This window comes from Sphaeroforma arctica (assembly GCF_001186125.1).
Source record: "Sphaeroforma arctica JP610 unplaced genomic scaffold supercont1.131, whole genome shotgun sequence".
NCBI lineage: Eukaryota > Ichthyosporea > Ichthyophonida > Sphaeroforma > Sphaeroforma arctica.
In genome coordinates, this window is record NW_014040427.1 from 77,481 (window position 1) to 90,522 (window position 13,042).

At 42.7% G+C, this 13,042-nt stretch overlaps 1 protein-coding gene across 1 annotated transcript in view; it reads right to left on the reverse strand.

Annotated features, from left to right (window-relative positions):
* Positions 1-3,767: 3,767 nt before the first annotated feature.
* The window catches only part of SARC_02809 (hypothetical protein), a gene marked incomplete at its 5' end in the record, with an annotated part of 12,543 nt that continues 3,268 nt past the window's right edge, over positions 3,768-13,042 (reverse strand). Inside the window, 10 exons of the mRNA XM_014303416.1 lie at positions 3,768-4,108; positions 4,863-5,044; positions 5,710-5,843; positions 6,687-6,795; positions 7,502-7,645; positions 8,374-8,728; positions 9,183-9,674; positions 10,337-10,436; positions 10,781-11,057; positions 12,671-12,793. Coding sequence (XP_014158891.1) covers positions 3,963-4,108; positions 4,863-5,044; positions 5,710-5,843; positions 6,687-6,795; positions 7,502-7,645; positions 8,374-8,728; positions 9,183-9,674; positions 10,337-10,436; positions 10,781-11,057; positions 12,671-12,793 — 2,062 coding nt within the window. The 3' untranslated portion in view covers positions 3,768-3,962. The remainder of the gene's footprint in view (positions 4,109-4,862; positions 5,045-5,709; positions 5,844-6,686; positions 6,796-7,501; positions 7,646-8,373; positions 8,729-9,182; positions 9,675-10,336; positions 10,437-10,780; positions 11,058-12,670; positions 12,794-13,042) is intronic.

The window sequence follows — 13,042 nt, forward strand, 5'->3', positions numbered from 1 at the left end:
CCTTGTCGTTGCTGCAAACAAAGGTCGGCACACGGAATAAATGGGCGTCAACACGGCCTTCCTCCACGCCGACCTTGACCACCCCATCTTTATGAAGCCATCCGCTGGTTCTGACAAAATCGGCATCGCCAAAGACACTGCCCTTGAGCTCAAGAAGTCCCTCTACGGCCTCAAGCAATCAGGGAAACTATGGTTCTCTCTCATTCAGTCCAAGCTCCTCCAATTACGTTGACGACCTCATTATATACGGCTTCAGCCCTGCTGACGCCGCGCACTTCAAAAAGCAACTCCTTGCTGATCTCGAATGTTTCGTCCTTGGCGAACCCACATGGCTCCTTGATTGCCGTATCGCCACCAACATCCTCTCCATCAACATTGTGCAAACATCCGATATCAACGAGGCCCTTGAGCAGTTTGATATACCCACAAGCCACTCCGTCAACACGCCGTTGTCCACCGCACCCCTTGAAGTCCAAACCGGCACACCCCACACCTGTCCCTACCGGAAATTATTGGCACACTACTCTACCTATCAATCCTCACACGCATTGACATTACGTTTGCTGTGAACAACCTCTCCCGGTTCCTCGCCGACCTCAGCGAAGCCCACTGGCTTGCCGCCTGCCGAGTCTTCCGCTACCTTAATACTAATCATAACCTCGGCCTCGCATACAGCAAAACCCCGCAACCGCTAACCACAGACGCTTACGCCGACTCTGACTATGCTAACTGTCTTATCACCCAGCGTTCTACAACAGGCTACGTAATCCGCGTTTGTAACGCACCTGTCATATGGAAAAGCAACCGATAGAAAATTGATAGCACAAGTACTGCCGAAGCTGAGTGCTTAAAAGAAGCCGCCAAACACATCCAATGGCTCCATAACTTCCTCACCGAACTGGGATTCACACCGGATGCTACCACCACCCTCTATTGCGACAACCAGTCCGCAGTCCACGTGATCACCAATAGTGCCACGTCCATCCAGCTTATACGCGTAGATATCCTTCAAGATCAAGGCGTTATTGCCAAGAAATACGACATCACAGCTGACAACATCGCCGACACCCCTACCAACAACCTCCCCCGACCCGCCCACTTCAAGCACACATCCAACACAGTCACTGCTATCTCTGATCCTGAGCAACCCATCCTTGTTGCCGCGATTACACACACATCCGATGACAGCCACAAACACGTCACCAACACGATATATCGGGTCTGCTATCTACGTTACATCTCCTAACATTACAATACAGTACATATCTTCAGGAGAGATTCATCATCTTTTCTACTTCGATGCCCTTCCAAGAGATCTTCTGCGGTCCAAACGCCATCATCGTCTCCTATTTCTATTCCAGAGATCCCACTTGCCACACGGCACACGAACATCTCAACGACTCATACGCCAGCACTCGTCACACACACGTCAGCAACACACACACGTCAGCAACCCACACGCCTTAGCCACACTACCGCCACACTATTCTACACACACACACCTGTTAATAAACACACACAACGTGTACAGTAGCGGACTAGTCGGCCACCACAGAAATGCACACTATTTTCCAGTCGCCCACCCCGTCATCTCCTCCCCAACCTCCTGAGTCTCAGCCACCACCATTTCTCCGATTCGCCATCTGCGCCAAATGAAATCACCTGCTCCAACACAATTTCAATGTGTCCGCCCAATGAGATCGCCCCTCGAAATTTTAATATTTCCCTCGGTCCTACTTCAGCCCTGACGCCCCAAAATTTATCACCTACTCGCCAGCCCATTGTCCAGCCACTCCAGCTCCCTTATTTTTATTCTTACTTATTTCAGCCCCAATACAGTTTGAGGAGATTTCTTATATATCATCTATGTCACTATGCACATAGCACATTTACTTCATACAGTATACACACTGTCTTTTTCGTTTCCAAAATTTCAGGAGAGTGTTGAAATGAATTTATGAGACTCAACCCCTAAAACCTAGGGATCCAAAATAGGATACCGTTTATATTTTTGCCGAATAATTCTCGGAATATTTTAAGAGCGCATCGCAGTTACTATATTATATCAATAATATACATTATAATAAGAAATCTACTTCTTGCATAACATATGTTTCAACAATGGGTGCGACGATGATAATGTTTTTTAGTATCCACAGATTGATGCCCATATTATTTCATAGATTGTGGTTTATAAATATATTGAGTATTAGCATTCATCATCGGTGGCAAGATGGCTGCTCCTGTATCACCAACGTTTGCTCAGGCTCAGGAGGCAAGCGGTCGACTTCGGCCTTTTAGTTCTGCTCCTCTGCAGTATATATGTCTACAGTGACACGGGCAGATACACTTTCGCCATCTCGCAGCTGGGGGTGAAGATGACGAACATCGCGATGTGATTCCGCGGTAGTGTTATAGCGCTCGGTACGTCGCACAAGCTGAGCGCGTGCCGTATCAAAATGAATAGTCGGTAGTTTAAGGAAGATCTTATGACCGTCTTTTTGTTCCATTCATGTATAATTATGCGGCTCTTCTCAGCTTTAGTAACCGAATAAGATTCCACCTCCCTACTGAGTTTTTCGTACAGTATCCACTCATGTTTCATGTTTCGGTAGAGAACACAGGGTAACCCTTGCGCCCTTGCTGTGTATATGTGGTCATTGTTTTTTGGCCCTAGTACATCTTGCAATCTGATTTCCAGAGCCTTAAGGTACTCCTCGTCAAATAAATGACGCAGAGGGGCAATACCAAAGGTTTCTTGAGTTGTGACGTAGTACATCACAGAATAGTTGCCAAAATTCCCAGTGATATTCGTGATTCTTGGATTTTGACAATATATTCCTGAAAGGAGATACGTCCTTAAGGTAACGCCACACTTTTACTGGTTCCGGCAGGGCTTCACCCGTATCCGCACTTTCGGGGAACATATTGTTAAAAATAATTTCGAGTGGGGCATCAGTGTGTAGTGCGCCGGCGATAGTTTCTTTTATCTTCATCGCTGTCTGCGCTTTGAAATGGTTCGCGTATGTCTAAGGAATCCACTTGAGACTCCCCATACTTGTCAACCAACGTCAGGGAGAGAGCTAGCACAGGCGTCATCAATGGTGCCATGATAGAATACGGTAAAAAAAACTCAAAATGTGGAATATGTGAGAATTTTGAGTATGTTTCTTATTGTATATGATGGCACAGGTTGATATGTGAAGTAAAAGTTGGTATACTGATTGGATGCTATGATGTACACATGCAGAGTACCAAACGACAGCTATTAGTTCCTATGGAAGCAGTTATTGCATATGGAATGATACGCATTCCAAAAGGCCCTGCCTTTTCCTCCCTTCGCCCCTCTTGAATTAATCAATAGTTGCTCGCTTCGCTCAAAAAATAGTAATTCCTTTTTGCTAGCTTTCGCTTTTTTAACTTATTTTTACTAATCGTTCTTTAATTTTTTTCTTCCTAGTATTTGTTTATTAACTTATTTTCTAGCAATCGCTTACTCAGTTGTTTTCTAGTATTCGTTTATTTACTTGTTAGTAGTCGTTGTTTAACTTTTACAGGGATAATGATATTTATTTCAATTTGGGTAAATTTTATATCTCCATGCACATCAGGTTTCATATTCGTTGGAGTGGTTCTTATCAACGTATTTTCTAGTGATCGTTTATTAACATATTTTTAGTAATCGTTGATATTGAATAACCTTTTTCTAGTAATCAGTTATTTTCTCTTTTTTCTAATAATCGTTAATTAACCTACTTTTTAGTAATCTTTTATTAAAACTTATATTCTAGGCCTGGTGTTGGGGGGTCATAAGGATATCACCAGATCCCCTGCCGCAGTAGTCCCCCCCCATGTACCAGTTTCTAATAATAGCAAAACTATAGAGTGTATTTCACTCACTAACTTCTTTGCAAACTTGCACGTACTACGCACTAAGTGTAGCGTCAGAGTACACAATCTACTTATAATCCCGCCAATTCTCTGGCTTCCCATTGGTTAGCGCGCCCCATACTACATAGTATTGATCTGATTGGTGCCTTCGCTTTGAGCAACATCTCATCAAACTCGTCACTGGCATCACTCATCGCAACTATAGCACCTCCAGCGCCTGAGGAGAAAAGCCAGAAAAAGAAATACAAACATGACATGCTGTAGCAACAAAGGTGTGTGCATTTGGTGGAGACGAAGGGGCGAATTAGGGCAATGGTAATACAAGCTTCGAGAGGTCATCCATGCAAACGCGCACAGGTAAGAATTGCCAGTACAGAATACAGAAAAGTTGTAAACTCTTCACTGAGACAATATACGATTGCATGGGATACCCAGACAGAAAGATCAACATTAGATACCACAGATACTATAGTATACACTATAGCAACACTATTTATGTGTATATCTCAATATATGACGTAGTGTTTGGGAACTTAGAAAATCCTAAAAAAAGTCCAAATATGATTCCAAATTGTAGTATATCATAGGTGGTTTCTGTTAAACGTACACAATATCTTATATAGCAGGCAATACAGAATCCGACATCCCGCTACACGTATTTGTCACTCAGACAGACAAATATTGAACCGGCAATATATACTGCAAGGTATTGTGACAGCTGTGTTGACATATATACTTCAGTTGCTCGCCTATTCGCCTATTACAATGCGAATATTAAGCCATATAGTGCTGTCAGCTTAAATTTAGATATATAAACAGCCAGAGTTCGATACAATCGCTTAACTGACCTGCATGATTGATTTATATACATCCACGAACAGACACGAAGCTTGTGACGTGAAAGATAGCACGCAATTCCATACAATCACATACAACCGCAGCTAGACATCACACCGTGCAAATAAACAAACCTATAGTAAGCCCCTCTCCGCTCATGGTGACGGTGCGTATGGTCACGCACATATCGGCACTCCCATTGGTAGACACATAGCCCATGGCGCCAGAGTACACGCCTCGCGGAGCTCCTTCCAAATGCTCCAGCAGTTGAACGGTGCGGTGTTTTGGGGCACCCGTCATGCTGCCTGGGGGGAAGCTGGATTGGATGGGAGGACATGGATACGTTAAACGAAAGGATCGCAAGGCTGAATAGGGAGGGGGGGGGGGGGGGGAAAGGCTATAATAAACTTAACGGGAATCGGTTGCAAGGTTGGATGATGCAGACTACCCGCACGGATGGCGAGTGTGACGGATGTTAGAGGCTTGGGAGGATCGATTTTCAATATCTTGCGAACGTTTGTGCACGTGTATGTGTATCTATTATTTTCGGCAGGCAGGTGTGTGTGTGTGTGTGTGTATGTGCGTGTATGTGCAGGTGTCAGTACAGCATCGGTTGTGTATTGCTGATAACAAGTTGTACAACTAGTCAACAGAGCCAACTAAAGCTGACCACAATACACAACAGTGTACCGTTCCAATTTATGATTGTCTCCACAAAATCCGGGATGAATTGCCCAATGAATGAATGGAAAGGCGTCACTTGCTACTCATATATCTATTTGTGTTGCTGCGAGGTATATTGGAGGATGAAGTCCATTACGAAATCCATCTGACAGGCATGTGGTACTCTACTTCACCTGGCCTGATATACAGGGCTACCCACACCTCTATATAAAACAACTTAAAATACAAACACTCATTAGATATATATAGGCAAGGTTCTAACCAAGGGTTTAGGTTTAGTTACTAAGACACTCATACCATTCGCGTAGACAGTCCAGGGCGCCCACACCGTCTCTGAGTTCGCCTCTGACTGTAGTGACCAACTGATGTACTGTGGCGTATGTCTCAATGTGCATCAGCTTAGGCACGTGCACGCTGGACGGTACACACACCTAACATTGATACAGAAGAAACAGAATGGTTAAATGAATATCAGAGAGAAAAGATGATCAGATGACTGTCAGAGGATGCGCATTTATACATAAAAATTTACCTCAAATTGAAATTAATAGTACTATCCCTATCAGAGAAATAAAACGTTTAGATGACTATCAGAGAATTAGAATGATTAAATGACTATGCTTAACATTGACACAAGAGAAATAATATGATGAGCCTGACTGTTGCTACTATAAAACAAACAAGAAACATAATGGTTAAATGACTATTTTTACCATTGACACAAGAGAAATAAAATGAAGTGCCTGACTATTGCTACTATAAAACAAATAAGAAACATAATGATTGAATGAATATTTTTACCATTGACACAAGAGAAATATAATGATGTGCCTGACTATTGCTAATATAAAACAAATAAGAAACATAATGACTGAATGACTATTCCTACTATGGATAACGAAGAAACAGAACGCCGAGAATGACCAACTTGCCTGCAGAAATTGCATGACCAACCACGATGCCTGACTTGTAAATATATTATGTGAACGCTGAGCGGCACACAGACCCACCACATACGACAACAGAAAACACGGGAGAAAGACAGGCGAACAGGCATGGAAAGCCCCAGCTCACCCACGTGTTTGCCCAACAACCACACACGCGTGTTTCTGACCCGGGATGACAAACAATAGAGCGTGTACGTACGTACCACAACCACACATGCATGTTTCTGACATGGGATAACAAACAATAAAGCGTGTACGTACGTACCACAACCACACACGCGTGTTTCTGACACAGGATGACAAACAATAGAGGGTGTATGTACATACCTGTCCCAAATCATTGCGGATGAGGTCCACTATCATCAGATTCTCCGCAAAGTCTTTTGGGTCCGTCGCTAAGTCTTTGACCAGCTCGAAATCCTCCTCCGGAGTGATTCTGGAAACCAACGAACGTACAGTCAGGTCAAAAATTCCCGAACGGATCAGCGTATTCGGTTGCAAGGCACACAGTTTCTAATTACAAAGTTCATCGGTTTGGCACATGACACTCATAGGATAGTAGCCAAGAAAGAACAACAAACAAATAAATGAATAAACAAGCAAACAAATAAATAACGGAATAAAGAAAATATCAGTGTACAAACAAACAAATAAATAATACTATAAAGAAGCCTATATACAATATCAGTGTGTAGGGATAGGAATCACTCGATAGATATATTGTGTATCAACAAAGCTTTTGAGATATCAACAAGGTTCTGATCTATCAGTGATTTGATAATTACAAGTGGTACTAAGAAATAAACGCAAATCGTTAATCAAAATGGTTAAAATCGCAATCGATGGCAAGGTCCACGTGGTTGAACTCAACGTTCAATCACGTGATGCTTCCATCAAACAATTAATTTCTGATGATAGCGTGAACGATAGTATTAAAGAGTGTAGCTTAGATTAGATGAAGGAGCCAAATTGGTTGTACACCATATTGTGAATCCAACCCACTTAATCGGCTCAACGGCGACTAACGAGAGCAGCCTAGTCGCCATTGCGTAGATTGAGTTAATTGAATTGACAATATCGATCAGACACGCCTACTATACACAGACACGCCTACTATACACGGCCACGTGTGCTGCACCTACCCCCTGCGCCGGGTGCCTTTGATGGGCTTGGACTCAACGCTTCCGTTGCGGTCGACCGTCAGGAACTTCTCTGGTGATGAGCCTACGATGGACTGGTCACAGCCAAAGCGGAACAGGCACGCATACGGCGCTGGGTTGTGTGTCCTGGGAGTACCGAACATTTGGTAGGTAAACGCAGGACTATTTTTAGAACGGGCCGAAGTTTATGTATAGAATAACGCGCTGAAGTAGCGAGGGTTGGGTTGGGGTTGGGCGGGTGACGGCAGGGACAGACGAGCGGTAGTCATGAGACAGTGCACACGGTAGGAGGTGCGCACACAGGGGCTTTGACTTTGCAGATTGTATGTGAGATAGGACAAAGGATACGGCATATACGAAAGGATAGGGGTTTAGGGGTTTAGGGATTAGGCATATACTGCGAAGAACCGACTCGCTGACTTGAAATACATCCTCATACGCTCAGACATTTGCCAAAGCCACTCCATACATACATGCTACTACAGTATGTGACACACACACCCACCCCCCCACGCATATATATATATATATATATATATTATAATATATATGCATACATGCATATATATATATATATATATATTTATATATATATTATAATATATATGCATACATGCATATATATATATATATATATATACATTATACACCCCCCCCCCACACAGACATACATACATACAGACACAGACACAGACACAGACACACACACACATATATATATATATATATATACCAGTGTCAAGTGTCCAATCCGATGGCATACACTGGGCACAAGTATGTTGATCTCACTGACAGTGCGCGGGGAAGTAATGGTTGTCATGGCAACGTACCGTGTTCAAACACTGTGCACGTACCGCAAATGCTGATGCAACGCAAGTGGATTCACTGGCCCGTCCGTGGGTACCTTCAGCTGAGTGGTCAGACACACTTCGTATGTTTCACCCTCACCCATCAGGCGCAGCGCCGCGGCTATGTTTGCGTAGTACTTCTCTCGGCCATGTCTCAGACCCACGTGGGTCGTATTATTCGTCGTATTATCCGACATTTTACCGGTGCTGTGTGACTCGTGGGTCGTATTATTGGACAATGTCGTATTCTGTGACCTTGCGGAGTCCTTCGGTTCGGTCAACTCGGGTACATGTATGTGTGTGCGTTGGTGATCCAGATGTGTGTTGGTTGGTGTGTCGGTACCTCTTCTGTTGCGGCTGTCTATAGATAAGTTAAAACGAACGGAGATTACAGAGGGTTTAAAAAGAGTTTGAAGGCGTCCTTTGATATATACACAGATGCACAGACAGGCCCGACCGACGGTACGCGCATGCTGATAGCGTTGAGATAACATCTCTAACTCAGACAAATGTGAATAATGTACAAGTCAGGCACAGGAACCTACATAAACAGACACAATACACACTAAATTCCATGATATAATTCGCACTTACGCAATCTCAAGCCTAGTACATACACATATACAATACATAGATACACACACACACACACACACACATATATATAATACAAATAAATGCACACACACACACACACACATATATATATATATATAAACATGTACATATATATATACATACACACATATATATATACATACATATATATATATACTAAAACCCAAAATATATGGACGTATACCATTGGTACACACCTGCACTCCTCCTCCGCCGCGCCCCCCTCTCGCCATACACCTCTGTGCCACTATCACATCGCTCGCATAGATCCAACAGTGTATTCCTCGTACGCCCAAACCATGCGTCTGCCTCAGCCACCGTCTCAGGTTCCGAACTTCGACACAGCGCCATGGCCCACACTCTGCGGGTTTCATGGTCTACCACCACCTGCCTATCCGCAAAGAGGAACGTGCATGTGGGCAGCTGAGTGCGCATGTGACATTGTATCTCGGGCCGTTTCACAGGTTGTGGCTGTGCTTGTATACCTGCCTGTGTGTGTGTGGGTCCATCCTCGGATGTGTGTGCTTGTGGTTGTGCTTGTGGTTGTGCATGGGGTGCTTGTTGTGTATGTTGCTGCTGGTGTGTGCTTGTATGTGTAGGCGTGTCTTGTTGTGGTTGGGTCTTGGTTCCGTACACCATCTCCGCTGCTGCCGCTCGCTGGGTCGCCTTCTGTTCCGCTGTGAGTGTTCCTGCCAGATGTGATAATACGCACAGTTGTAAATATATCTGTAGTACGTTCTTTAGCATAAAATGGGCAAACGGTTATATATATATATATATATATATACGTATATATATATATACTTCACACACACACACACCACGAGCCGATTAAGAAGCTTATTGATACCTAGAACATCAGCACCGCTTCAGTGCCACAGTTCGGGACTACTTGTTGGAGTTGGCGTAGGGTAGTACTGACACCACCCCCGCCACATCCCCATACTTCCTATCACGGATTTGCATGGCCAAGCCAAGTCATCATACAACAATCATACAAAGCAAAGAATTGTCCAGATATTAGAAGTAGGTAGTAACAGGCATGTAACAAATCACACATATCTCCGCGACAGCAGCTGGGTGATTTACAGTGCACTCTATGACTCAACAGCACAAAACGGAAATGGTCAGAACTGAAATAGTTCACGATGGTCTGATAATGTAATTTTTATAAGTGCATAAAACACACTTTTTAATATGTATACAAAAAATATATGTATGCAAATGTATGTAGGTATATATGTGTGTATGCATGTATGTATGTATGTATGTATGTATATATAAATATATAAATATATATATGTAAATATATATATATACACTCATAAACATATAGTTATATATGGCATACCCATTAACCCGGACTCCTCCTTTAACTCGTAGCCGAGATACCCCACATATCCACAGTGCAGTTCGAAAGGGATCGTCTCCACATCCATCGGTTCATGCGTCTATAATGCAAAGGGACGTAAACAACTGTCAGACGCACCGATCAAGGACTATGAAAAAAAATGAGAGGCAAAACAAGTGCTATCGAATTAAAGTACTCGAAGCAATAAGTATTAAAGTACTCAAAGCAATAGGTAAGAAGAAGCAGTCTGTATAGAGTATGTACACCACAACCACAACCACACCACGCGCAGCAACACATAATATCGCAGGCGTCCGATGAATCGGTATCAGCCTGCGCACACACATACACACATATATCACACATACACACATCACATACGCACATATCACGCATCTTACACACATACAAACATAACACACAACACATACACACATAACACACCATGTAATCCCAGTGCTCGCTCACGCGGTGGTGCGTGTCCATGCGGTCGTTCATAAACTGCAGAAAGCACTCTTCATCGCTCAGCGGCACTGTGCACACACGCACGCCATCGTCTGCGCGAGGCTGGTTCATGCATGCGTCCGCACACACACAGCCTTGCACGTGTGTGTGTGTGTGTGTGCGTGCGTATGTGCCGAGTGTACATGCCGGCTGTGTGTGTTGTTGAGTGTGTTCGATGGCGACGGTGCGGGTGCTGACCTCGTACTTGAGAGTCTCGCTGTGGGTGTAGTGGTAGGAGGTTAATTGACCAGTGGTAGGAGGTTAGGGTTTAGGGGGTTAGTTGACCAGTGGTAGGAGGTTAGGGTTTAGGGGGTTAGTTGACCAGTGGTAGGAGGTTAGGGTTTAGGGGTTTAGTTGACCCTAATCGGTTACGACGTGGCGCGTGGATGGGATAGAGTGAAATAGGTGATCATGTGGGCCGGAGAGTGAGTTGGCTTTTTTTGTGAATGAGTAGGAGTGGCATGCGGCGGAGTAAGAATGGAATCTGGCGGAGTATGAGTGGCATGTGGCGGATTAAGAATGTAATCTGGCAGAGTATGAGTGGCATGTGGTATGATAACGAGCACATAACGAGTACAAGTACGAACATCAAGGATCAGGTGCTTGCTAATAGTAGAATGTCACACGTACAGACACACGCTAGAGTTTGTGTAAAACGCCAAATAGTGACCAGTCCGTTAAAAATCTCGTACGCTTACGCAAACAACGTGAAGCAGAGACTGCCAGTGCATGACAGAGCATGCACTAACCCTCGATAACTGCGGTTGACTCTTGTACTAAAGATATTGTATGTTATTATATAGATATCATAGACTATATATATGATCTACTGTGTCATAGATATTGCATTATAGTATATAAATATTGTACTATATCATATTGATATTACACATAGACCATATATATGATCTACTGTGTCATAGATATTGCAATATAATATGTAAATATTGTACTATATCATATTGATATTATACATTGACCATATATATGATCTACTGTGTTATAGATATTTTATTATAGTATATAAATATTGTACTATATCATATAGATATCATACATAGACCATATATTTGATCTACTGTGTCATATATATTGTAATATATCATATAGATATCATACATAGACCATATATTTGATCTACTGTGTCATAGATATTATATTATATTATATAGATACTGCAGTATATTATATAGATATCATAGACTATATATATGATCTACTATGTCATAGATATTGTATTACATTAAATAGATATCATACATAGACCTATATAAGATCTCCTGTGCCATACATGGTTTATTGATATCTAACAAAGGGCAGCCTATCCTTCCTTCATATGGTCCATCAAACCTCACTCAAACCTCATTCTTTCGATATAACAATAACTATATATAAATACGGCACAACAGTCACTGTGCGAAGGAACAGTAGTCAATGTCTACACTGGCAATGGGTCGACTCTACGAGCCAATTCTCGCGGGAAAGGTGCAGTAGTTCACGGAACAGAAAATGTCTACACAGTACAACAATCCATCTCCGATGATTTAAGTAAACATATATATATATATATATACCTATACATACACACACACACACACACACACACGCACACACACACACACACATATATATATATATAGAGCAAGTACATATAGAAAAACGTATATAAATTTTTATACATATACATATACATATATGAATATACATATACATATACATATACATATACCAACCACGTGGGTCTGCAGTAGTCTGCAAATGCATTCTCCCCCACACATCCAGTAAAGCCCTGTGGCAGCCAGCCACAGTGTGCCTGCGATGTATACCTACCTGTAAGGACCCAGTCCATCGCCCATAAATGAGAATCGGCTCAATCCCGCTTCATACCGGGACGAGTCCAGCCACCACGAAGGCTCAGCATCCCCAAACAGCTCAAGGAATATGTCTTCAGAGCTGTCAGGGGAGAATAAAGTACAGAACTATCAGGCGAAGGGACGGGTGGCAAGGCTACTGAGTGGGAGTGCTAATGATAGGTCACGGATGGATAACAATCCGAATAGCTGTAATATGCGAGGTCATAAGTAAAACCCCTACTTACTACATATATATGGATATATATATATATATATATATATACATACATACATACACACACACACACACACATATATATATTATTTATATATTAGTTGAGACTATATA